General features: G+C 41.9%; 2 protein-coding genes across 5 annotated transcripts in view; one reads left to right on the top strand and one right to left on the bottom strand.

Moving 5' to 3' along the window:
* Window positions 1-18,434, top strand: part of NECAB1 (N-terminal EF-hand calcium binding protein 1) — an 81,486-nt gene extending 63,052 nt beyond the window's left edge. Inside the window, exon 14 of the transcript XR_014170656.1 lies at window positions 18,425-18,434. The gene's annotated coding sequence lies outside the window, so the exon portion shown is untranslated. The remainder of the gene's footprint in view (window positions 1-18,424) is intronic.
* The window catches only part of PIP4P2 (phosphatidylinositol-4,5-bisphosphate 4-phosphatase 2), a 28,004-nt gene extending 5,490 nt beyond the window's left edge, over window positions 1-22,514 (bottom strand). The window contains exons 1-4 of one of the 4 annotated variants that reach the window (XM_081919827.1): window positions 22,096-22,478; window positions 5,981-6,129; window positions 3,993-4,099; window positions 2,162-2,285 (exon numbers count right to left, since the gene is read on the bottom strand). In XM_081919827.1, the coding sequence (XP_081775953.1) occupies window positions 2,162-2,285; window positions 3,993-4,099; window positions 5,981-6,129; window positions 22,096-22,201 (486 nt within the window). In that variant the 5' untranslated portion in view covers window positions 22,202-22,478. Of the gene's footprint in view, window positions 1-1,365; window positions 2,286-3,992; window positions 4,100-5,980; window positions 6,130-22,095 lie in introns of those variants that run through there. The other 3 variants (XM_081919826.1, XM_081919825.1, XM_081919828.1) reach the window with 3 other exon arrangements.
* Window positions 22,515-26,315: the final 3,801 nt, after the last annotated feature.

Here is a 26,315-nt window from a genome sequence, read left to right as displayed (position 1 = left end):
CACTTTCATGTCACTAATGCAGCTATTACTCTTCCTTCGAAACTAGACACATGCACCCCCTAGGATTATATTGTTGGTACTCCTTAGCAGTTCTTCATCGTCCAATTCATATGTTTATTTTAAAAACCATGTGGCCTCTGGCTAAGATCAGGACCTTTTCACTCAAAACTGCAGTCCCAATGAAAAAAAAAAACCCTACTGAACCTGCTACTAGCACCAATAGAAAGTTATAAGAACTCTGCTGAATCATACGAAAGGCCCATTTAGTCCAGCATCCTGTTCTCACTGTGGCCAACCAATGGGAAGACCACAAGCTACACCTGAGTGCAACAGCAATATCACCATCTGATTTCTAGCAACTGGTATACAGAAGCACACTTCCCCAGATCCTGGAGGTAGTATACAACAATAGTCTTTTGCTCCATGAATTTGTCTAATCCCGATTTAAAGCATTTCACATTGTTGGCCATCCTTACTTACACCTTGGAAGAGAAAATGCCATAGCTTAACTATGCAGTGTATAAGAAGCACCTCCTTCTGTTTGTCCTGAATCTTCCAACTTTCAGCTTCACAAATCTGGGCTCAGACAACATGGTAGCCAGAGGCTTAACTTGTTTTGCCTGTGGTGTGTTAGCAGCTGGAGCAAGAGAAGAGTGCCACAGGAACTTTTGAGCAGCATACAGCTTATTCACATTAAACCAGTGATGGGCAACCTTCAGTCCATGGGCCGAATTAGGCGTGCCAGGCTGTTTTGGGCAAACGATGCCCAGCATACCTACACTTAATATCATATGCAGATAATTAATATATAACAATGGTTGGGTAAGGGACATCATCATGCAGACTACAGTTCTTGCCCTGCCTCTGCGGCTTTAAGTGCAGGTGATTCCATAATACCTTGCCAACATAGGTCCGTATAGTTAAAGCTAGGGTTTTCCCAGTAGTGATGTATGGAAGTGAGAGCTGGACCATAAAGAAGGCTGATCACCGAAGAATTGATGCTTTTGAATTATGGTGCTGGAGGAGACTCGAGAGTCCCATGGACTGCAAGAAGATCAAACCTCTCCATTCTTAAGGAAATCAGCCCTGAGTGCTAACTAGAAGGGCAGGCCCTGAAGCTGAGACTCCAATACTTTGGCCACCTCATGAGAAGAGAAGACTCCTTGGAAAAGACCCTGATGTTGGGAAAGATTGAGGGTACACGGAGAAGGGGACAGCAGAGTACGAGATGGTTGGACAGTATTCGCGAAGCTACCAGCATGAGTTTGACCAAACTGCAGGAGGCAGTAGAAGACAGAAGTGCCTTGCGTGCTCTGGTCCATGGGGTCACAAAGAGTCAGACACGACTAAACAACAGCAATTCCATAATACAAATATCTAAAAACTTTTTGATGGTACATCACACCTAATATTATGTCTCGTGATGCCTAATATTGTGCCATATACATTTATGGTGCTAACTTCCTTTATAGCGACTCTGTTCTTTTCATGGTAATGATGGAAATAATTAGTAAGTTATCAAAGTGTGAATGCACTAATTCAAACTTGTTAGCAGACAGCTTATGCAGTTAAAGATGGTTAATGGAAAACAGGCTAAATTTAAGTTTGGTCTAATAGAAATCAAAATCATCCCACTTCCTTTTTCCTCCAACTTCAAGCATTGATCAAGATCACCCCCTTTTGTCTGCAATGTTTTCCACAGTGAAGGGTCTCAAGAGGAAAGGGCAACTGAAGAAAGTTACCAGAAACGAAACATAGCCTGATTAAGGAAATTGTTTAAAGTATTAACATCAGAAGAGATCTTAAACCACGTCAAACTATTTGTCCATCTAATAGCCCATTGTAGTCTACACTGACTGCCAGTAGCTTATGGAGAGGACTTTAACATTATCTGCAGCCTAATTATTTTAACTGATCATGCCAATGTTGAACACCTCCATCTAGACAGAAGAAAAACCATATTCTTAGATGAAAAGCTAACATTTTATTAGGGAACCACCCCAGACATTGAGACCAGCTCTGGCAACTGGCAGAAGAGAAAACTAAAACACAGGCTGAATATCCTAAGGGAGTTACAAAGCCAATTGCTTGACAAAAATGAGTTGGTTCTTTGAGAGCAAATAGTGATGCCTCTCGTATAAGGCATTTGGATTCTACTTACCAGGAATGTATTCCCACAGTGCCCACACACCACTCTAGTGCCTTCTGGCTGAACAGGGATTGCAGGCTGTGCTGGCTGCTCCTCTGGAATCAACATAACTGGACCAAGATTAATGATTCGCCTACTGTATGGAGAAAAGTAAACCCATCATGTCATTGTATGCAGCACAGAAAAAAGGTATTCCCTAGCCATATATGTTCAACAATGAAAGCTTGTTCCGATTTGGCCCACCTAAAATGGGCCTGTTCGAGCATCAAACCCCAAGCAACATTTTAAGATACAAAACAGATAAGGCAAAACTGAAAAGGTTACAATACAAACCTTTGTTGTAGAGATGCATACTTTATGCATTAGTCCTCAAATATATCACCTGCTAACTAGGCACTGATATCTAAGTTGAATACATTGCCTTGAAGCCAGTCTTTCTCAAGCAACCCTACCACCTTGTAACTTGAATGGCCACAAAACTAAAGCAGCAGTGTATGCACTGTCTAAGTTCCATACCATTACACAGATAAGCCACCATTCTACTCCTTGGCTGAACCCTTTCTCAAGCACTTGGATGCATTATTTGTAGAGGCAAATGGGTACTTTGGGGCAGTACAGAGCCCCACTGTTTCCCCAAATGTCATCAGTGTGTCAGCATCAATAACTAGTGCAGTCCTAGGCACAGGAAGCAGCAGAGGCTCATACTACTGGAAGTAGGGAGTAAGGTGTTACACAGTTCTGAACTGGGGCTCCTAACATACATCCTATGTTCTGCTGCTCCTATACCAACACAATATAGGATTAGGCATTCCATAAAACAGCAGTGTGCACTAATACACTGGCTTACTGTTTTTCTCCTGGATATACTGAAGTACCCCCCTCTTTCCTACGCTTTTCATTTTTATTTACTGCAATTCTAAACACTTGGGACCAAAACTCTACTGAATATATTGAAAATTATTTCTGAACAAACATTCATAGACTTGCACCATTACTGCCTATTACAAAGAGAGGTCTTATTACTTCTGTGTTATAAAGAATAAAATTAGTATTAAATCAATCTGACTACATTCAGTACGTAAGAAGTGTTTACTGGAGAAAAGATGGGTTATTTGTAGTTGTTGTTTGTAGTGGTAGCTGCGTATCTAGCAGTTTCCCACAGAAGTACCTAGCTGGTCTGCAAAAAAGACCCCTGCAAACAATCTCAGCAGGTGCAGCAACCAGGGCCGATCAGCACTGACAGCCACCTCCAGGGTGGCAGGGACTGGCTACACTGGGGGAAGGGGCTCCTGGCCAGGCACTCTGGAGTGCAGTGAATCCCAGCAGCAGCTGCAGCCAGTGACAATCACTGCAACTGGTGCCAATTGCAGCCTCTAATCTCATAAGTTTCCTTAGTAAGGCAATCCCAGCAGGGCATGTAATTGGTACAAAATAAAAAAATGTGCCAAATGCAAGCCCCACCAGCTAAGAAACCATTGGGTGTGCGGTTTAAATGCACCCAATGGTTCCTTTGCAGCCACTTCTTTACTTGTTCCATTCCTAATATCAAATATGATGTTTCTGCCTTTTATCACGTGCAAGAGGCATCCATCTTTCTGTCTTTCCCATAATCTCTAGCACAGTAGAAGCAGAAGTTATTTTTCTTCTTTGTCCTTGGTAAAGATTGATTTAGTTCTGCAGAGGTTAGCAGCCACAAATTTATGTGAAACATTAAACAGAGAAATAGCCAGAGGCAATATTCTTTTTTTATTCTTTATACTATTTATATCACAATAGTCAGACCATTTTTGTCTGTGTGAAAAACCAAAGAGAAAAAGCAAATTATAATTTGGTTTGCCCTTACCAGTTAGGTCTTGGACATCCTATCCTCCGTGACGTATCCTTACAGATAAGCAGACAATTACACGGACATCTAACATACTTTTTCCCTGAAGGAGGGTTTTTGATTGGCTACACAAAACAAAAAAAAAGCAATTACATATATAATGTACTGACCGTCAAAAGAAAAATATTCTACAGTGATTAAACAGACCGACAGAAAAGTTAAAACTTAAGGTGGAAGACTACATAGATATTCAAGGCACAGCAAATGATTCTAGCGTGGTGATATTTCAAATAATTTAAGGCAGGTCTGTGCCAGCACCTATTTGTTAGAACACTTTTTACATTTCTTTTGCTTTCTTTTTGTTCTTCATTCACTCGTTAGTGTTGAGTGCAATCTTGAGACTAGGCAAAAACTAAATGTGCAGAAATGGTAGATTTTACAAGGCTGAAATAGAGGGGGCCAAAGGGAGGATTCCACCACTTATTGGGCCATTTCAGTGTTAGGGAGAGGAAGAAACAGAAATGTGATGAATATTAGTCAAGATGGAAGCGGGCATGGGATATGAACAATCTGGTTTAAAAAGTCAATAGAAAAGAAAACTGCAACAGTGGGAGGGAAGTGTTAGGGCATTAGCTGGCATGCAGGACATTACAGTATTCTGCTAAGGAAAACGGACTGCATGAAGTTAAAAAAAAAATGTACTTCTATATTTAAAAAATAAACCACAGGCAGCATGCCACTGGGGATGGACAGAGCACAGGATGATGTTTGGACTCCACAAGCTGTTTATGGTACTATTAGGTGCAAATCACATGAAAACAGTTGTTACACACGCATATATATCCTTACATACCAATAGTACTTTAATTACAAGTTAAAGGAAGTGCTAGACAAAACAAAAGCAATTAAATAACAGCAATAAAAATCTAAGCAAACTTCAAAAACAATAACAAAGATTATAATCCTATCTACATGTGCACATGCCAGCCACATGAGTATAAATTACACATAAGCATTATGGGTTGCATCCAAAGCTGTGCTAAATATCTCCATTACAGGAAGGATTTATGCTTGTTGAACAGAACTTCCCTGCATACACGCCTCCCACTAAATCTGCTCTGGGGTTTCCCCCAACCCTCTGGAGCAGATTTGGGGAGGCTGTGCACAGGATGAGGGGGAGAGGGAGTTTTGTTGCACAAGTCTAAACCCTTGCCCCAACAGAACAAGTGCATCAAATACTGCCTTACGTGTCAAAGGGCTGGACCAGCATTAGCCAGTTACGTGTTAGTACAGAAAGTTTATGGACTGGGTGCACTTATTTTAATGTTTTTATATTTCCATTATATCCAGTTTTTTTTTTAATGTAAGCAAGTTAATTTTAATTCCCACCATCACACACACACAGTAGAAAAAAAGAGAGGTCCGCCATCTATTACCCAGCGGTCCAAAGATCTCACATCCCTTTCTGTATCTGAAAGTGCATCTTCTAATTGTCATTCTTGTTTGGCTATCTATTTGGACATATGGACTGCTTATATTAATGTGCATGTTTAAGCCAGGACTGATGAATTATTTTTTATTGTTAATACGAGTGAGTGGAAGATGCTCTTTTTTTCTTTCTCTTACATTTTAGTGATACTAGTAGGCAGTCAGGATTTTACGCTCTTAAAATGGTGGTCTGGCAAACTATATGATCTGCATAAAGCACTGCAGAATACAGAAACTGACCACACCTGGACTGGACTGCAAATAGAGAAGCTACTCATTCCGGACTTAATTATAGGCCATGGGAACTACTATCTCCATAAGTGTAGCGTCTATGAATTAGTTACATCATCATCTGGTTACTGTTTTCTACTCAAAGTGGCTTTCCTTGCATCCAAATGATCCTCATACTGCATGCTAATTCTCAGCTGCTGAGCAGTCACACCGATGTGAGTCTCTTCTATTGTGAAAGGGCATAATAAAACATGTCACGAAAGTGAGAAGCCCGCAAAGTCATTTACCGTAGCTTCATTGCAATCTGTGCATTTGACAACATGCTGGTGAAGCTTCCCTTCCAAATTGATTAATGACTGGCACACACGGCAATTTATTACAGGAATGCCACTGGCATCTGGGCTGGCAATGGCGGTATACGGTGGCGGGAGTTCTGCTGCAAGGAAAGGATGAAAAATAAAATGCATCAGAATAAGCAAGCACGTGAAAGGGTTGGAGAATAATCCTAGCCATAAAATGAAAGGCAAAGCATCATAAGAATGTAAGAAGAGCTCTGCTGGATCAGACTATAAGCCCAGCAAGTTCAGCATCTTCTTCCTACATTCAGTGTCCAGCTAAATGTCTGTGGGAAGCCTGAAAGCAGGATAGGAGTCCACTTCTTTACAAGCAAGATACAAGCTATCAGCCACTGATAACCTTATTTTCTGCAAATTTGTGTAAACCCCTTTTAAAGGCATTCGTGTTGGTGGCCACGACTACTTATTGTGCTAGTGAGTTCCATAGTTTAACTGTGCTGTGTTAAGTACGTGCTTCCTTTGGTCTGTCCTGAGTGTCCAACATGCAGTTGCACAGGCAACATTAAACTAATAGATAACACCAACCTTGCAGATAACCCACTTGTCCATTATGCCAAACAACACCTTTTAATCAAGGAACAGACAACTGCTGAAATCAAGACATTGTTTCACTTGAGATAAAGTACAACAGGGACTAAAGTAGCCCTCTCAGTTCCCTATCAATCTCGGCAAAAGGAAGTGCAAGGCGAAAGCAAGCAGACTAAGCCAAATTACTCTTAAGGCAGAATGAGTAACATCTCACAGATGATTAATTCATCTCCTATTTAAATTTCAACTCTTCCTCCCAGCTCTCAAATTAAATGGCAGTTCGGAAATCAAATAGCCTTGTTGAAGGCATGTCCTGGTACCGAAGTGCTCCCTTGCTCTTCCCCTGAGCTAAATCTGAGAAGAAGAAATGCAAACATGTATTTTTTTTCCTCCTGGCTTGTACCCCAATTGAGAACAAAACAAAGATTTTTTTGGTAAAATAAATATGGCTTTTCTTCCACAAAAATAATCACAGGTAACAAAACAAGCTAGTGTGTGATCTTCCATTCTGAACTCATACTGTCCCAAGAGGAGTGAACTATGTCCTTTTTCTGAGCATTTGAATATGCTGCCAGGAATAAACTCCTGAGCATTTCTCACTGCGTTTCCAACTCCTTGTATCAAAAAGGTATATTATTACGGTACCTTAAACCACCCTTTCCCCTCCATTTACTTGAATGGCTGAAGCAGCTTCTTTTTCTTCACCAAGTTGCACACCACATGTGGTTACAAAACTAGGGCATGAGAATACAGGAGCTGCAAGGACATCCCATCACTAAGCCGGAAAGCAATATGATGTGACAGAACAGCTCCAGTAACACTGCAAGCATTTCTGCAATACTGTAAACAGTTACAAGCAGGGAGGCAGTTGGACTACTGAAGGGCTAAGTACAGCAGGCAAACATTAATTCCGTTCTTAATATCAAAAATGGTTAATAAAAACAAACAAACCTGTGATGCAACATAGCATTGTAGACCCTGATAGGAAATTAGAAAAAGAAGCCTAGATTTTATAATGCTTGCCATCATCACCACCACCCCACCAAATATATAGAACAATACTATGTAAATATTTCATATATGTATCATGATATCAATAAATAAATTTTGAAAAATAGAAGAACAGTGAGTAAAATATAAGTTTACAACTGATCATGGGGAAAATCAGAGGGCATGCAAGGGTTTCAGTACACCAGAGTTTTTCCTGTCTGTAGGGCTACAAGTGAATTGTATGTTCCTGGAGCTCCAACCTGACCTGCAAAGTCCATCCAGACCCTGCAGATAATCACGGGCCCAAGAGCAAAGCCCAGCGGAGTTTATGTTAAGGTTATGTTTTTATTATGACCTTTTTGTATTGGATCAGATTATTGTAAGTTGTGTGATCTTCGTTGTATATTTTGTCGTTGTAAACCGGCTTGTTAATAGTAATAGAGAAAGGCGGTATACAACTTAAAAGTGAAATGAGATTGGGCGGGGGGTGAACTGCCCACAGTACAAAATGTTCCTGTTACTAGGCTTTGTGTGCGGTTCTGTCCAAGACCCTTGACGTCTTCTTCCTCCCCAGGGCTCTGCCAACTGCGCCTCTCATTCACTCCAGTGCCTGCTTTCCAGGCATATATTTGCTTGTTCTTATACCAAAAATAGTCTTCCAAGCTTTCCTTGCTAACCCTCCTTGCAAGCTTCATTGATTCCTAAACAGCCCTTCCTTCTTACTTTACACAAGAGTTTAAAGCCCCTCATCCCTCTGCTCTATGCAATGTTTCCCTCAAACATAACTGACTTTTCACTTCTCCTACAAAACCTTTGTTCTAACCTCCTTTGCAAAAACAGGTCTTTTATCTTCTGGAGAATTTGCTTGCCAGCTTCAAATGCATTTGTGAAGATTTGTCTAAGGTGTAAATCACAAGGAACAGAAAGAGGAGCAATTGATTATAATACAGCACCTTGCTAGGAAAGGTCAGTCATACACCGAACTATCAGACCAACCCTTCAGGAAGACGCACAGGTTAACTATAAGCCCTCTATGTCGATTCAAAGTTCTGTATAGTGTCAGGTACACTGCCAATGCTTAATAATTATACGGGCTACATATTTACCACAGATTAAGGTCTAAAATGAGGAACAGCATCAATAAGCACAACACAAGGGCTTTCGGAAAGGAGATGTTCTCACAATGAACAGCTTTCATGAGTCTTTGGCAGCTTCTGCTGAAGGTATCATGGGATGTTATAACTGCTTCTCCAGCAACTGACATGATATCCACATGAATCAAACTATAACTTAACTGGTAGGATCTAACCCCGAGAACAGACAACTCAAGTTATATTCATACATCACTAGAAAGATGCACTCTAGCCGTACTCTTGGGATGGGGATTTGATTCCTACAAGTTCTCCCTGTACAGATTGGAGCTAATTGTACCAAGAGATAAAGGCAGGGAAACTTAACCTCTGTGCCCTCCTACCAATGTGTCACGGATAGTCTCAAGCACAACAAAGTTTTGTGGCACCTTAAAGACTAACATGTTGACATGGCATAACCTTTGTGAACTATAGTTTACTTCATCAGGTACATGCACCACAACTGACTGTATACATTTCTTCATGTTCATGCTCTGTTCTGGTTTCGGCACTTGAGTCTTTCCTGCGTATGGATATTTTTCATAAGGGACAGGCACTATATTCGCAAAGCCATTGGAGCATCAGGCTAAGTATTGTCTCTGCTCTGATTCAAAGCAGCTCTCCAGGGACTTGGGCAGAGATCTTTCCCATCTCTACTAAAATGCTTTTAAAAATGTAACTGGATAGGTCAGAGATTTAATCTGGGACCGAATTCTACCACTAAGCTACAGCCCTTCCTTCATCAAGAGGACACTACATTTCTCAGAAATCTAAATTCTGCATGCACAGAAACGTGTCTCTTATGTGAGACATCAAAAGTATCTGCCTATACTCAGCGACAGTGTTTACCAACAACGGTTTTTGCAAGTCACCAAAATTGGCATAGAGAGACGCAAAGATGTGTCAGCTGGAAAAGGCTGAAGAAAGTATTCTTCACCTTGGCTTGGATTCCCAGGTGCCCTTTTCTACAGAATAGGGCAATAAAAGTTATCAAAAAAGTATGTTGACCTCTGATAGTATTAAAGCCTAAAGAAATCCACCTGAGCAATTTATGGCATATTGCAGATTGTGTAAAATAGGGGGAAGAGCTACATTCGTCAAAATATGTTCAAAACTTCTCCAGCGCTTGATATCTTGAAGAATCCAAATATAGTCCAAAAAGTTTCCGCCAGGCAATTCCTAACTTGAGCCAAGGGGCAACAGTGGCAGGCCTTCTCAAAGACATTTCTGCACAGCCAAGTCATAGAATCATGGAGCTGAAAGGGAACCTGTGAATCATCTAGTCTAACCCCCTGCCATGCAGGAATATTCAGCTGCCCCATACAGGGGTTGAACTTCCAACCTTCGCATTATCAGCACCAAACTGAGCTATCCAGGCTGACAGGGAGGAAGGAGTCTTTTTGCTTTCTGGCTCAAGTGGAGAGGCCGTTGCAGGCCCATCAAACTGGGAAACACAGGTGAGTGAAGGCAAACAGACAATGCCTCACCCTCTTTGCCCTGCCATCTTTTCCCACCTGCCTGTGATCATGCTTAAGATCTCTCCTACTTAACCATGACCTATAACCATAGGACAGACCTTGGCTGCAGATCATGATTAAGAAGAGAGCATCACCATGATCCGCAGTTCAGAAAACATGCTAAGCCAGACATGGCAAAGCTGCCTCACTGAGCAGAGCTAAAAAGCCCAGAGAGGTGCAAGTTCCTCCCCAGGGGCCAGCACATCCATGTGGTCATGGTAAGTATAACATGTGAACCAGGTCACTCTCCATCTGGTCCTACTGTACATGTTACGATACAAGGAAACCTGGTTTCCTTCAGCAGTAGTGGAGGCAACAGTGGCATTTAGCTTAGTCAAGCAAGGTGCATTGTGAACTGGGCAAAAGGTCAGCACAAGCTTATAAGAACCTTGTAAAACATCCATTTAGAGGATCTCCAACACCAAGTTAGTAGCACTTCAGGAGTTTATTAGGACAGACAAGTAAACAGAAGTAGAAGCTAGGTTAGTAAAGGATCCTGCCACTGTTTCAAACACTTCCTGGAACATAAATCAAGATTTGCCAGTAACCTGAGACATAAAGATGGGTCGATGTATTATTCAATAGAGAATATACTGGCAGGGATGAAATGTGCATAAAACTCTTCCTTTTGTTCCCTGTTTTCTGGTTATTTCCAGTAAGTCTTGTTAGTTTTACAAGCTACAAGCCTTTCCAGCGTCCTTGAAGTAATAAAGTTTGACTCATACCATTGGCACTAACATTGAAAGATTTATAGCTGCTTATCGACGTCAATCAGCCACTCTTTTAAAAGGGGAGGTAAGAGATAATTAGGTCAAGCAAGAAGTAAAACCAAAACTCTTCTTTTTATCTTAGATCCAATTAAATAATGGGTGCACATTTTCATCCTTGGTCAAATATGAAGCCAAGGATGGGAGATACAAAACACCTATATTCTTCTTTGATTTATGTTCAGAAGAACCCAGTGTTTTCAAGAATAGTATTCCAAAATTCTACCCAGGCCGGAACCACACCAGAGTGACAATTTAATCAGCAATAACAAGAGTAAGTGGTCCTCGATTAGGTGGAATCACATGATACATGAGTGGGATACTATAGATTCCCATTTTGATGAAAGGGGGAAAATGTGGCAGATGTAAATGTCAACAATTAAAATATTAGATTGGCATAAAACATAGCATGGTTTACCTGTTACTATCTGGTGGCCATAGATAATTATCACTAGTTCTCCATTATCGCCACCTATTCTCCACTGACTTATGAAGTACACAGGTATGCTCAGCTGCAGGAAGACACATCACTATCAGCAGGATCTCTGCTTAAAGAAAATGCATGTGGACAATTTCATTCTTCTGACAAGGCAGAACTCATTACACTAACAGCGGCATTTTGAAAAGGAGATACCGGAATGAAGCAGGTTAGCATCTGTATGCCAGCTCTGACAGGCTTCCATTAAAATAATTAGCAATCTTATTATCAGGACACACAGAGACAAGGCTCCTGCAATCAAGGCCACTAGATGCATTCACTGCTCAGGAGAATTTGAAATGGCTACAGAGAAACCACAGCCTTGACACAAGTGTTGACATCTAGGCGAGGAAAGCATTTGCAAGCTTTTCGTTTTTGAAAAATGAGAACACTCCTCAACTGATCCCCCAGATTCTGCCTTCAGTATAATTTGTTTTGAAGTGTCTCTTTTGTGTGCAGTTAACCATGTGGCACAATTGCTTTGTATTAACTGAGCAAGGCTGCAGAGCCCTGATTTAGCAAGAAGTCTTTCAGCTAGTCACTTGGGCTTGCTTTTAAAATTGTACATAAATCAAGACAAACTTTAATTCCTCGTGCACGAATTACATGAATTTATTAAATACAGAACACCCCTAGCATCCTACACCTAGTCTTCAGCTAGGGAAACTGGAAGCTAGCCCCATTCTATATGACGCTGTAATGGATGGAGCTCTGGGCAGGTAGCTCTTTGGACCAGCTACTGACTTGGATCTTAACTTTCCTGAGCAGATTTTCACTCATGCAATGGATACTTATTACCTCTCCTGTCCCACTGTGTCCTCCGGTGCACCACAGAAATCCACTCCAGAGGGTTGGGGGACCCTCAGAACAACACAGGACATGGGCAGGGGGCAAGCAGTCTCCCACTTGATTTTAAGTGGTGGCTTTGTATGAGTGCCAAAAGCAGTAAGGCCAGGTGGGATTGCCACTTTATAGGCCAGTGAAGTGAACACATTTGGAATTTGAGATTGCGCTATGGGTACCACCCTCTCTGTGTCTTCCCCCCATCTCCTGAATCTCGCTCCCCTTTCTTGATGGTCAGAAAGCATATACACATGTACACACGCACACTTGTAACTTATCCATGATCTCTGGGTAGAAGTCGGATCCAGTAGTCTTAAAATGGATCTTCTTGAATTGGCATGATTTTACATGGGAAGCCAAAATATGCACCATCAGATAAAGTATTACACTGGTAGGCTGTCCAGTAAAAGCCACATAGTTCTTGTCAGCACCACAAATACTTTGATTGAAGGCACAGATCCTTGTAGATGTCCAACATCTGAGATGTCACACGTTCCTCATCACTTCTCAAACCCAAGGATTTATAGTCTCGTGGCACAGAAGGAACCTCCACACCATGTGCTCAGACTTCCTCACTTTATTATTAATGGCAGCACCACATGTTCACTTCGTTATCCATGCAAAACTCCACCCCTTTCATTGATATTAATGAGGAAGGCTTTTTCCCTGTAACCCACAAATTCACTAGACCAGCATGACTGTGTATAAGCTTTTACAGACGAGAATCCCTGGAGGATGGTCATCACTGTCTCACAATGACTATATCACATTTCACTATTATCTCTGCACCATGGTCCTTGTTTTGTGCATATGCTCTGACCAATTTCATTGTTTATCATTTCTTATCCTTTATTCACACATTTAAGTTCATTAATTTGGGAATCCATTTCTAAAGTTGGCAATAACTTTTATTTATTTAAAATATCTGTTATACTGCAAAGTGTGGAGAAAATCTGAAATAGGTTCACAACATAAAAAAGTACATTAAACTCATTTCCTAAAAGGACAACTATTAGAAGATGAAGAGATACAGGACTGTAGAATCTAGTGTTCCTGTTCGCGCCAAAGCAAAGAGCTGCTTTGTAATTATATGTCAGAAATGTGGAGGTGGAAAAAGATCTCACCCACATTTGAGTAATTAACAAAAGTATCAGCTGGGTGCCTAGATTCAAAACATGGGACTTTGCACACTCTGAGAGTGTGAGAGATCCCTCAGCAGTGTTAGAAACACTCTCAGAGTTAACCAGCAGCATAGCATGGGATACAGGTTGTTAAACCCTTTTGCATATCCCTTTTAGTCTGCTTACAATTCTTTCCCCCTCTCTTTACCTATCTAGCAATGAACAGAGCACACACACTTCACTTCCTCCCTCACAGAGGTAAGGGGATGTGACCTAGCTGAGTCTAGGAACAGACCTCTCTGGTCTTAACCCTTCCCTGCACTAACTAGCACTCATGCACAGTTATGTTTGACAGCAATTTCCCACAAGAAGTATGTTAGTGTCCAGTGTTTACCAACACACACTTCTTCGCTCGGGAATGTCCTGTTAACACTGAATGCTACTGTCCTATATTTATTTAAATGTTAAGTATTAAAAATGTATTCATGTGCTTCCTAGTAAGAAGGAAGCTTATGTGTTTTTTTTCCCTTGTCTGAAATCACTAAGGGCATTATCCAGCTAACATTTAGCACTTTTTAAGCTGCCCAGATTTTAGCACATGTAGTTTTTCAAGTACTTCACTTTGGCTTGACCACACCACAAGTACTTACTTGCCAAATATGCAGCCAAATAATGAGCTAAGTGTGGCTTTCATCTTTCCTATCTGTTGAAGATTGTGAGGGTTATTTATTTAGATAGGGTTTTTTTTTATACAACTTGCCATTACAATTAAATCTCAAAGCAGTTTACAGAGATAGAAAAAACTGCATTAAAACCAAAAAGAAATCGCAAAGCAATTAGAGGAGAACGAACAGAAATTAAGTCAAAATCCAAAAAACAAGAAAATAAAAGAAAACATTAAAGTATTACAATCCCAATACGCAATGTTGATAAACAGAGAGGTAGAATGGAAAGTCAAAAGATTGAGACAGAGGAATTTTGAATATGCCAATAAATCTGGGAAGCTTCTAGCGTGGCAACTGAAAAAAAGAAAGGAACAGAACACAATAAATAGGATAGTGGTGGAAGGAGAAGAGATAAACAAGCCAAAAGAAATAAGGAGAGCCTTCACGGACTTCTACGGAGGACTCTTTAAAAATACAGGAAGGAATATGACGAGAAAAATAGAGAGATACCTAAAATCCAAAAATATCAATAAAATCACCACAGCAGCAAAAGAGGAGTTGAACGCCCCAATTAAGACAGTAGAAATTAAAGCAATAATAGCAGATTTAAAAAATGGGAAAGCCCCAGGCCCAGATGGGTTCACTGGCAAATATTATAAAGAGTTGGAATCGGTCCTGTTGAACCCATTACAAGAAGTGATGAATAATATCCTTAAGGAAAGAGAAATACCAGAGACTTGGAAAGAGGCACTGATTACACTAATCCCCAAACAAGACTCTGACCCAGAACAAATCAAAAATTACAGACCGATTTCTTTGTTAAATATAGATTACAAGATCTTTTCAGGAGTCCTGGCAAGGAGACTAAAAACTATTCTGGTAGAAAGTATTCACAAAGATCAATCCGGCTTTTTGCCAGGAAGACAAATGAAAGACAATATAAGGAGTGTTATCAATATAATAGAATACCTAACAGACAGATGTGACAAAGAAGGTTTACTGTTATTTGTCGACGCCGAGAAAGCGTTTGACAATGTAAACTGGGAATTCTTGTTGAAACAATTAGAATACATGGAAGTGGGCACCGAATTTTACAATGGGATAAAAGCAATTTATACCGAACAAAGAGCAAGACTGATAATAAACAATGTGGAGTCGACGGAACTGATAGTAAGCAAAGGTACAAGACAGGGGTGCCCGCTGTCCCCACTATTATTTGTAATGATATTAGAGGTATTATTAAACTCTATTAGAGACAACAAAGAAATCAAAGGAATCAGAGTTGGCCAACACGAATACAAGACTAAGGCTTTTGCGGACGACTTGGTCGTAACAATAGAAGACCCACTCGATTCAATAAAAGAAGTTCTGACGGAGTTCGATCAATATGGGGAAGTAGCAGGCTTCAAATTGAATAAAAAGAAAACAAAAATAATAACTAAAAACATGCTAGCAGATAAAATTGAGGAACTACAAAGAGAAACAGAAATAGAAGTGACTAAGAAAGTGAAATATTTGGGCATATGGGTAACGTCAAAGAACATAGACTTATTTAAAAACAACTACGAAACAGCATGGAAAGGAGTTAAAAAGGATATAGAAACGTGGGGTAGACTCAAACTGTCATTCTGGGGGAGAATAGCCACGATTAAAATGTCGGTACTTCCAAGACTGCTATTTTACTTCCAGACCATCCCGGTGATTAAAGGCATAAAGATATTCAAAACCTGGCACAGGGAGATTTCCAAATTTATCTGGCAGGGGAGGAAACCGAGAATAAAATTTAAACTATTAACGGATTCTAAAGAAAGGGGAGGCTTTGCCCTGCCAGATTTGAAAATATACTTTGAGGCATCATGCCTGTGCTGGGTTAAAGCTTGGATAAAATTAGAAGAGGTAGAAGTGTTAGACTTGGAAGGCCATGACAATCGATTCGGGTGGCACGCTTATCTGTGGCATGGGAAGAAGAAAGTACATAAAGATTTTGGGAATCACATTTTTAGGGGCCCTCTGATGGAAGTGTGGGAAAGGTATAAAGATGTCTTAGAACCTAAAACACCACAATGGCTGTCACCACTAGAAGTCATGTCGGTTAAAAAGAGCGATAAGAGAACCAAATGGGCAACCTATGAACAACTATTAACGAAGGAGGAAGGGAAGTGGAAATTGAGGCCGTATGACCAGGTTAAGTCCCATGTGTTTGATTGGCTGCATTACCATCAGATACACGGAATGTTCAGGAAAGATGTAAAAGAGAAAGGATATGCGGATAAGAATTCTAAATTCCAAACCGAGATTTTGGAGAACAATACAAAAATTTTGTCCAAAATGTACAAAATATTACTGGAATGGAATCTAGTGGACGAGGAAGTTAAGGCAGTAATGACACATTGGGCCAGAGATCTGGGTCGTAATATTTATTTTGAAGAGTGGGAGAAACTCTGGAACCAACATATCAAATTTACGGCCTGTGTACTATTAAAGGAGAACTTAATGAAAATGTTTTATCGCTGGTATTTAACCCCTGTAAAATTAGCTAAAATGTACGGATCCGATAACAAATGCTGGAAGTGCAGAGAAAAGGAGGGGACTTTCTACCACATGTGGTGGGAATGCCAAAAGGTTAAAGGGTTTTGGGAAAGCATTTACAATGAAATGAAGAAAATGCTAAAATATACTTTTGGTAAAAGACCGGAGGCGTTCCTGCTGGGTCTGGTAGGTAGAGAGATTAAGAAGAAAGATCACAAGCTGTTTCAATATGCAACAACGGCAGCAAGGGTCCTAATAGCGAAAAACTGGAAATCAGAGGCTATACCGACACGGGAGGAATGGCGATCAAAACTTCTAGATTATGTGGAATTGGACAGGTTGACAGGAAAAATTAGATACATCAAAGATCAGAGGTTTATCAAAGATTGGGAAAGTTTTACAAGATATCTGGAAAGTCTAACAGAGGATCAGATAACTCTGGTGGGTTTTAAAGATGCTCTGTAAAAGATAAAGGGTAATGTTCAAAGGAAATGCATAAATGAGATAGTTTAATGGCATTACAAACAAAGGAATGCAGAAATAATGTTTATTATGAACAAGGACGATTTGTGGTAAGACTGAAGGAAGTCACCATTTCAAAGATAATGTAAAGAAATGTAATAATTTGCTCTTTACTTTGATTTTGTAAACAATAAAGATTATGCATGAAAAAAAAAAATAAAACCATCTCACTTTAAAAAAAAAGTGTTATGGGTATCATTAATGGTATAGTGTAGCAGAATCAATGTACTAGTCAGAGAATGCCTGAACAAACAAATGAGTTTTTAATGAAATTTGGGTACACTCCCAAATCACAGAAAGGAGAGCATTCCAGAAGTTGGCACCGCTATAGGGAGGGTTCACTTTTGTGTTGCTGCCAGATCACATTCTGCAGGTTTACAGCCTCATTTAGTTGGAGTGCTATTATGTCCCACAGGATTTTCTTTATACTTGACACCGGGGTTCCTAGAAATATTTTGAAGGTCATCATTTTAAATGCATGTTTTAGGTGACTTAAACCATATTTATTTGTTTGTTTTTTTTAAAAAAAAAACTTTATATATTCTACATCTCTCATGAGGGGAAAAATGCAGTCCTAACCACGTCTACTCAGAAGTAGGTTTAATTCATTAGGGCTTATTCCTAGGTAAATGGCGTTAGGACTGCAGCCTAAATTACATGAAATCTAAATACTGTTTTCTCTTATCAATACTGCTGGTGAATACTGTATACACAACATTATGTTGCCAAGCCTGAACAAAGCATCAAACTTGTATGCTCCCTCCTTCCATGCAGACACAAGGTGGATTTCAGCAGAGTTACTTTCACTTTTGCTAAAATCCTAGTTTAGGGTTATGCTTGAACCTGGGATACTGGTTTAAAACAAACTCTGCCATGTTTCATAACAAGCCAACGTCAAACTATGGCTTGTGATGCTGCCTTATTAAACTAGCCAGTTTGTTTCAAACCAGGTTTGTGATAACCATGCAACGCTAAGGTGGGATTCATTAAAAGGGAAAACCAGCCTTGGCTGAAGCCCACTTCCCAGCCACAAGGGCAGAGGAGAGGGAATTGGGTGAGCCCAGGCTCATGCAGGCTTGCTCTTGTGGCACTAATACATGGTTCAGCAGTCATCATCTCTTAACTGAATCTCAGGCCTTCAATCAAACACAAAGGCGCTTTCCTGTGAAAATAAATATTCATGGGAAAATATATATTTGAGGTCAAGCATTTGAAACGAGGCACTAGGAGGTCATATGCTATATCAAGAGGCCATGTCCTATTTCCTTATTATGGGCTTGATTAAAAAAAAGGGCAAGCAAAATGATCAGGGGGCTGAATAATCTCTCCGAGGGAATATTACAGAAACATTAAAAAATTATGCCTGACTTCCCTCTCCTCTGCCCTTGTGGCTGAGAAGTGGGCTTCAGCCAAGTCTGGTTTTCCCTTTTAATGAATCCCACCTTAGCATTGCATGGTTATTACAAACCTGGTTTGAAACAAACTGGCTAGTTTAATAAGGCAGCATAATAGATAGATGTTTTCTTCTCTCCCCCTTTCATAATATTAGAACCTGAGGTCATCCAATGAAGCTGAGGAACTGCTCATAGTGAAAAATATGGAATTTTGCTATCACAAGCTGTGGTGATGGCTGCCAATGTAGGCTGCAGTCCTAACTCTACTTACCCAGGAGTAAGCCCCACTGAATTCAATAGATCTGGGTAACAGCGAGAGCTCCCGCATGCAATTTTGGGATCCTTGGGAGTCTTCTTTTCTATACTTTTGACTCACTGGTGTCCTCTTCGGGCTTTGGAGAGGGTCTCCTTTGAGCCTCAAGGACTTTCCAGCTCTCTCCCGCTATTTCAGGTTATAGTTTTTTCGTTTGTTTCCCAGCACCTGCACTTAGATAATTGGAAACTCATGGTCCACACTGATTGGCAGTGGCTCTCGAGGGGTTCACTTCTCCAGGACCTAACTGGAAATGTCAAGGATTGAAACGGAGATCTTCAGCCTGCACATTAGATGCCCTACCACTGAGCTATGTCCCTTTCCAATGTATCACTAGAAAGAACATCCACAGTGCTCACCTACATAATCTGCCATATTTCCATGTTCTTTAACTACACAAACTCTTCTGTGTGCTCCATTTTCAAATGATATAAATATATTCTCTGTATCCATACAACAAAGGATGTTCCTATTTTATCTCCTGACAATAAAATGCTCTGACCAATAACTACCAGTCCTTGCTTCTGTTAGAAATGTGGGGCTTCATCTGCCTCGTAAGTAGATAGGAACACATGAGCAAAAGGTTTGGGTTGTTAGCTGCTTTGTGTTGATATGATGTGAATGAGATCAAGGAGGCAGAGTGGAAATTAAATAAGAAAAGGAAAGAGCAATACAAAAAAGAAGTACATTCTCTTAGATCTGTATTTTGCACCTAGGGTTTTACAACCTTCTTCTAGGGATTCTGAGAAGTTTTGCAAGCTTCTGATTAAGGGCCTTCCCTTTCCTCACTTGCCCTCACCTCACTTGCCTCTAGGAGCTGAATTATCCATGAGTAACATGTGGCCTAGTCGAGTCTCAACTAGTTTGCAGTTTTTTCTTTTCTTTTTTTACTGAGGGAGCAGAGAAAGAGATTTGGGATTATGATGGGTTATCACAACATGTTTCTCCACCAAAATAGGAAAACCACAATCCTAGATGCACAAACCTATGTGCATTTCCTCAGAGACAAGCGCCACTGTGTTCAATAGGGTTACTCGCTAGTTACTAGACTGTTTTGAGGCCTAAGAAGCATGTTTCGGATACAGTCTCTGTAGTAAATTAAAATGTTGCAATTGGTTAGATTAGCCCATTCAGGGCAGATCCACACATAATCAAAACACATCCAATGCCCATTTAAAGCACATGACTTCCCTTCTAAAATCCTGGGAACTGTAGTTTGTTAAGGGTACTGAAAATTGTTAGGAGAGAGACCCCTGTTCTCTTCACAGAGCTACAATGGCCAGAGTGGGCTAACAATCTTTCCCCCTTCCCAGGGAACTCTGGAAAATGAGAGAAGAACAAGGATCTCCAAAAAAACTTCTAGCACCCTTAACAGTTCCCAGGATTTTTTGGGGAAAGCCAAATGATATAAATGCATAGTGCAAATGGGAGCCTTAAGTTAAAATTAACAACTTGAAAGTGGCAGTTTCTCTTGATGATTTATGACTGAAGTTTGATTGCAAATCAATCCACCCTGCTGGCTACAGTACCTGAATTTAACTGTCTATTTTGGCTTAACCCCTTAATCTCATTAAGCAGTCGCATGTATTTTCAAACATTATACTCATTCTGCTCCAAGTCTGCCTTACAACTAAATAATAATAATCACAAAGCACCATTCAAACAAGAGCCTACCAAACAACAGACCTTTAGCTGTTGTTACAGAGCTTAAGAGACATATTAGGGCTGAGGACTCTCTGGCCATCTAGTTGTTGTTGGACTACAGTTCCCATCTGCCCTAGTCAGCTTGGAGAGTGGTAAAGGATGATGGGAGCTATGGTCTAACAATGTCTGGAGGGCCTTAGATTCCCCATCCCTGACATGGCAGTAAATATCAGGCAGAATCAGAGGCCTGGATCTACTAGGTCCTTAACCCTTGCTGTTGACATATCATCTGGTGAGGCCTAAACAAATCCTACTCCCTATTCACCACTCTTAAGGATACAGCTAGCCATCAAGTTATGCAAATAAATGTCAGCTGTGATTTAAACCATCTATTGGACCACATCGCAATCACCCACACACACCATCATAAAAAGTGGAAGGGCAAGGGTGAGATAAAAGGGAAATCCTTGCACACCAGAACCTATTTTCAATAGCTGATCTCCACACTGAAACATGCAGAGTGGTGATCAAAATGAGTTTCATGGGCATATGAAGAGTGCAAATGAGAATCAGGCAAACCCCATGTACCTAAAGAGCAAGTGCTTCCAGGTCAAAGGACACAGGTGTCAAATTCAGCTTGCTAAATCTCTATCAGAAACCACACACAGCCTGCATCCCAGCCACAGGGGCACATCCCAGCCTTGTGGAGCCTTTTTGGCACTTGCATAATCTTTGATAAATTGCATTGAGCTGCATTATCTCCTTTCATCTCTCACATTGTAAACCAGCCCTTTCCCTACTAACTCCGAGATGGGCGTGTGTTTTTATTTAATCAAGAAAGGCGGAGGGTGGGGAACAGGCTGGAGAGAGAATATTTACATGTTATATCAAAGTTCGAGGCCCCCCCAATCTTAAAAGTCGTCTCTGGTGTGCCTGACCTTGTCCTTTAGAGAAGAGCCCCCTGAATCAGCAGATCTGGAGAGGCGGGGAGCAATACAGACTGAATGAAAGCCTCTTGGAAAACCTTCCCTCAAGGACACAAGAGCCATGTGGGCCGCCGATGCCTGCCCTGCCCCCCTCCCTGCTCCTTCCCCCGCACACCTTAAAAGCAAAAGAGCAGGGGGGGAAAGGCCCCCCACTCAACTCGCGAAGAGTGCGGAAGCCTGCGTGATCGATTCTTTCCTTGCCATTAACCATGTATCCTCATGGCTGATGGAGGGGAGGGACACACAAGAGAAAAGACACGCAGCTACACACATTGCAAACTCATTCCTCCACCACCCCAAGAAAACCCCCGTCTTTCCTTGAATATGCAGGGAAAGAAAGGGGGGAAGCCCTGCAATGGTACGAAAACCCGGAGGCGGGTCCCGAAACCCCCCCTAGCAGCGAACCAGATCTGCACCCGAACAAGCCCATCTCTCCCCCCGCCCCCGGTAGCCCAAGTTGGCACCGGGGCGAGAGGGAGTTTGGGGGGCAAACGTGCATGCAAATAATGATACGTATTAATTAATTAATAATTTAAAAAACTCTCTCTCTGGGGTAGAAAAGGGAAGCTGGAGATTGGGGTGCGGGAAGCCAGGTGGGGCGACGCTCGCCGTTTTTTACCTCTTGGGCTGCTGTCCGGGAAATACGGCGGGGCCGTCGGCGTCACGTTGCCCGAGCTGGGGGCTGACAGCAGCGGCGATCGCTCGTCCACCCCGTCCGCAGCCATGACTACTGCAGCAGCAACAGCAGCAGAGAGAGAGAGAGAGAGGCTGGCGAGGGAAGAGCCCTCTCCACACACTCGCACAATGTGCGTGTCACAAGGCGGGGGAGGGGAGAGGCAGAGCGGGGGGGGGGGGGACACACACAGAGAGACACACAAGTCCGGCTTCTCGGGGGCGGGAGAAAGCTTAGCCCCGGCTCCTTCCGAGGTGCAAGTTAATCGATGGGTCGCTTGGAGGAGGGGCTCCGAGGATTTGCTCGCTGCGGCCAAATCCCAGGAAAAGTTGCTGCGGGTGGAGGAGAGAGAGACTTGCATTGATACGTGTAGGAGTGCATACGGCGCCTTTGGGGGAATGCAGCGTTTCAGATTCCTCGATTTTGGAACTTTGCATTGAAAGGGTGCCTCTGATCATCATCAACAGATTAATTTAATGCATATGCAGCATATTATAAATTTTTTAAAAAGGTGCAGTGAGCAAGCACCATCTTAAATGAGAAATTCCTCCCTTTCCTGTTTCCCATAATGTATACGGTATATGTAATTTAAAGCAGGCAAGGACAAGGTGGTGCCCACCAGATGTTTCGGATTCCCCATGTCTATGAGTCCCAGCTGCCGTGTGGTCCGAGGGGTGATGGGAGTCCGCAGTATCTGAGGGGCATCACCCTGGCCAGCACCCCCCCCCCCGATTTAGGGCCTTCTCAGCCCACCTCCCCTTCAGCTCCGGCAAAAGCTCCCAAATCAGCTTACTAGGGTTTAGTCAAACAGGCCCTGCTCTCAGGCTTGCATTCTGAAAGACATTGCATGAAAACAGAAAGAGGTTGGGAGAGGGGGGAAAGCATCCTCTGACGTTCTTATTTCAACACCAAAGTCCTCATAGTGATCAGATGCAATGAAGGGAATATCTCCTCCAAAAGCAGGTATGCGGGACCAGGTATTACTCTCCAGGAGTTGCTACACTACAACTCCCACCATCCCTGATCATTGGCCATGCTGGCTGGTGGGAGTTGGAGTCCGTAACCTATGATGGGTGACAAATTCCCCACCTTTGTGGATGTTGTGCCACCACACCTGCATCAGAAGCAAAGGAAGTATGTATCTTGCTTTCAAAGTGTTGCTTTTGCCCCATATCTATGGATATTAGGACAATTGAGAAAGCTTAGGATGCCCTCAAGCTAAATCAACAAATATTTCTTTAATTGTTCTTACTGCTTTTTAATTTGGTGACTGCCCTAATTGTGTTCTGTATTGCAAATGCAGGGCAGTGGGTCTGAATGATTTCTTAAGGACCTCATCCAAACCTGTGGTTTGCCTAGGGTGGCCACTTATGCACTGCCAAGAAGAGAAGAAATACATCACCATATATTTTTTATATATATATATATATATATATATATATATATATATATATATATTTGCTTTCGTACTGCATGCATATATATATATATATATATATATATATATATATATATATATGCAGGTTTTGGTGTCCTCGGGTGTCTTCCCGTGTAAAAGTTGGGGTGTCTAGGCGACGTTTCGACGAGGTCTCACTCGTCATCTTCAGGCTGGTGCTTTCGGCTTCTTGTTACTGGAACAGAGCAGGATCTCAGTGTTTGAGTTCCTATAAATACTGTTGAGGGGGTGTGGTGTATAGCCTCCAATGTTCTGGGCAGAGAGGAAGTTCCCAGGCTAGTGTGCCTTTTCTTCTTTTGTTCCTTAATTACTTGAGGGATATCTTGAGTGATTTCTTGAGTGATATCCTGAGTACCACTTAGGTGGGTCATTAGGTGTGGATTAGTTGCTAAAGTCTTTGTGTCTTGACCTCTTGAACTTTGTGAAGAGTTTTTCTGAGAAGATGGCTGTACTGCACTTAGTTGTGCTCTGGCTTGGCTTCGTGTATAGGGGCGAGCTGTGGTTTTGTGGCCTGTGTCAGCCAGATCTGTGTAGGGATTGCAGGGGGGTGCAGCATCCGGAGGTGCCACCATGGTTTGGCTACTGGATGGTGTCTGTAATTTATCTGTGGAGAGGGTCTGGGTTTGGGTCTGGTGTGGTTGATTGGTGATGGCGTTCTGTGTGCCTCTGGATCTGGTGTCAGTTTTTGTGGGGAGGGCTAATTTCCAGATGTCTGGCAAGCGGGATGTGTCGTCACGCTTGTTCATGTTGTGAGGGTGTTTCTCTATCTCGATGGCTTCCATGATTATTCTCTTGTGGTGATGTTCCATGTTAAAGAGCAAGTAATTAAGGAACAAAAGAAGAAAAGGCACACTAGCCTGGGAACTTCCTCTCTGCCCAGAACATTGGAGGCTATACACCACACCCCCTCAACAGTATTTATAGGAACTCAAACACTGAGATCCTGCTCTGTTCCAGTAACAAGAAGCCGAAAGCACCAGCCTGAAGATGACGAGTGAGACCTCGTCGAAACGTCGCCTAGACACCCCAACTTTTACACGGGAAGACACCCGAGGACACCAAAACCTGCATTCCTGTACCCGTGAAAATCTACGAAAGCATATATATATATATATATATATATAAAATATAAACACATACATGCAGCCATCCTTCGAAATTCATGGTTCTCTGAATTTTGCAATGTGGCGCTGTGGGTTAAACCACAGAGCCTAGGACTTGCCGATCAGAAGGTTGGTGGTTCGAATCCCCGCAACGGAGTGAGCTCCCGTTGCTCGGTCCCTGCTCCTGCCAGCCTAGCAGTTCGAAAGCACATCAAAGTGCAAGTAGATAAATAGGTACCGCTCCGGCGGGAAGGTAAACGGCATTTCCGTGTGCTGCTCTGGTTCGCCATAAGCGGCTCAGTCATGCTGGCCACATGACCCGGAAGCTGTACGCCAGCTCCCTCGGCCAATAAAGCAAGATGAGCGCCACAACCCCAGAGTCGGTCACGACTGGATCTAATGCTCAGGGGTCCCTTTACCTTTACCTAATGTGTACAACAATGCAAACAATAGGGTAAAGTGAACATACAAATGCGTATGTTAGTGAGAATAATGTAACAAAATACATTGTATTGAGGGAAATTGTTTTGCAAAAAGGTGTATATTATATATATGTTTGTGTGGTTGTTGTACTAGTAAAGTACCTGAGTTTATTTTTAAATTATTTAGGATAGTCTTAGGGCCCCTCTAGACTGGTGGGTTTCTGGGGGGGGCAGGGAGATATACTGCAACATGTCATTGATGCACTGATGAGTCCATCAGTGGTGCAACAAAAGCAGGACAAAACATATTGTGGTCCAAAAATGTGCAGGATTCCACAAGGAAGTTAAAGGAAGTGCACTGATTGGAAACAAAACAGAGCCCCCAAACTGTTGCAGTAACGAACAGTATTGAAAGCAGGATCATGTACAACTGTCTCGATACCATTGTAAGCACAAATAATCGTGAATGCCCCCCCGCCTGCACGCACAAAAAGGGATGTCTGAATGGTACTAATGATTGTAAAGAAAATCCTGATAATTTTGCATCACATCCCTGATGAAACATTTCCTTAATGCAGCCACTGGCATGCATCCATAAACTTCCATAAACACTGCTGCAAGACTAGACTATAGTTGTGGCAAGGGAGTCTACAATAGATTAGAGAGGGGCCTCTAATCTAAGGCACTCTAAGGCACAGGTGGGAAGAGGCTGGCTTGAAATGCTAAAAAGGATGAGGCTCTTAAGTAGAGAGCAGGGTGAGGGCGAAATTGAGAGAGAAGCAGAGAGCTCTCAATTTCAGAACGGAATGAAGTTGCTGGAATCCTGAACTGCAGCACTTGACACTGCAATGTTTTGTTGCAGGTCCCCCTTGTTCTGCTCTCGTAGTCAGGACTAGAAGCAACAGAAAGTGGAGAGGGGTTTAGAGGAATCTGGCTACCATTGGAGAGAAGCTGCAGAAGTTGATTTCCTTGTTGCAATTAACAGATAAGCATTAAGGTGATATTTTCAGCGAAGGGTCAGTTATCTCATGATGGAAATTCTTGCTCCTTGTGAAAAGGATTAAAATGACTGGCAGATTTAGGATTTTTGCTAGGAGTGGGATTTTAAAGGATTATTAGCCTTCTTGTAAATTAAAGAACGGAATGCAGCATCGGCCCGTAAATTTCACACCCGTTTTTCTTCTG

Source organism: Podarcis melisellensis, assembly GCF_964234715.1.
Source record: "Podarcis melisellensis genome assembly, chromosome: 7".
Lineage (NCBI taxonomy): Eukaryota > Metazoa > Chordata > Lepidosauria > Squamata > Lacertidae > Podarcis > Podarcis melisellensis.
This window is presented reverse-complemented; position numbering and strand designations above follow the sequence as displayed.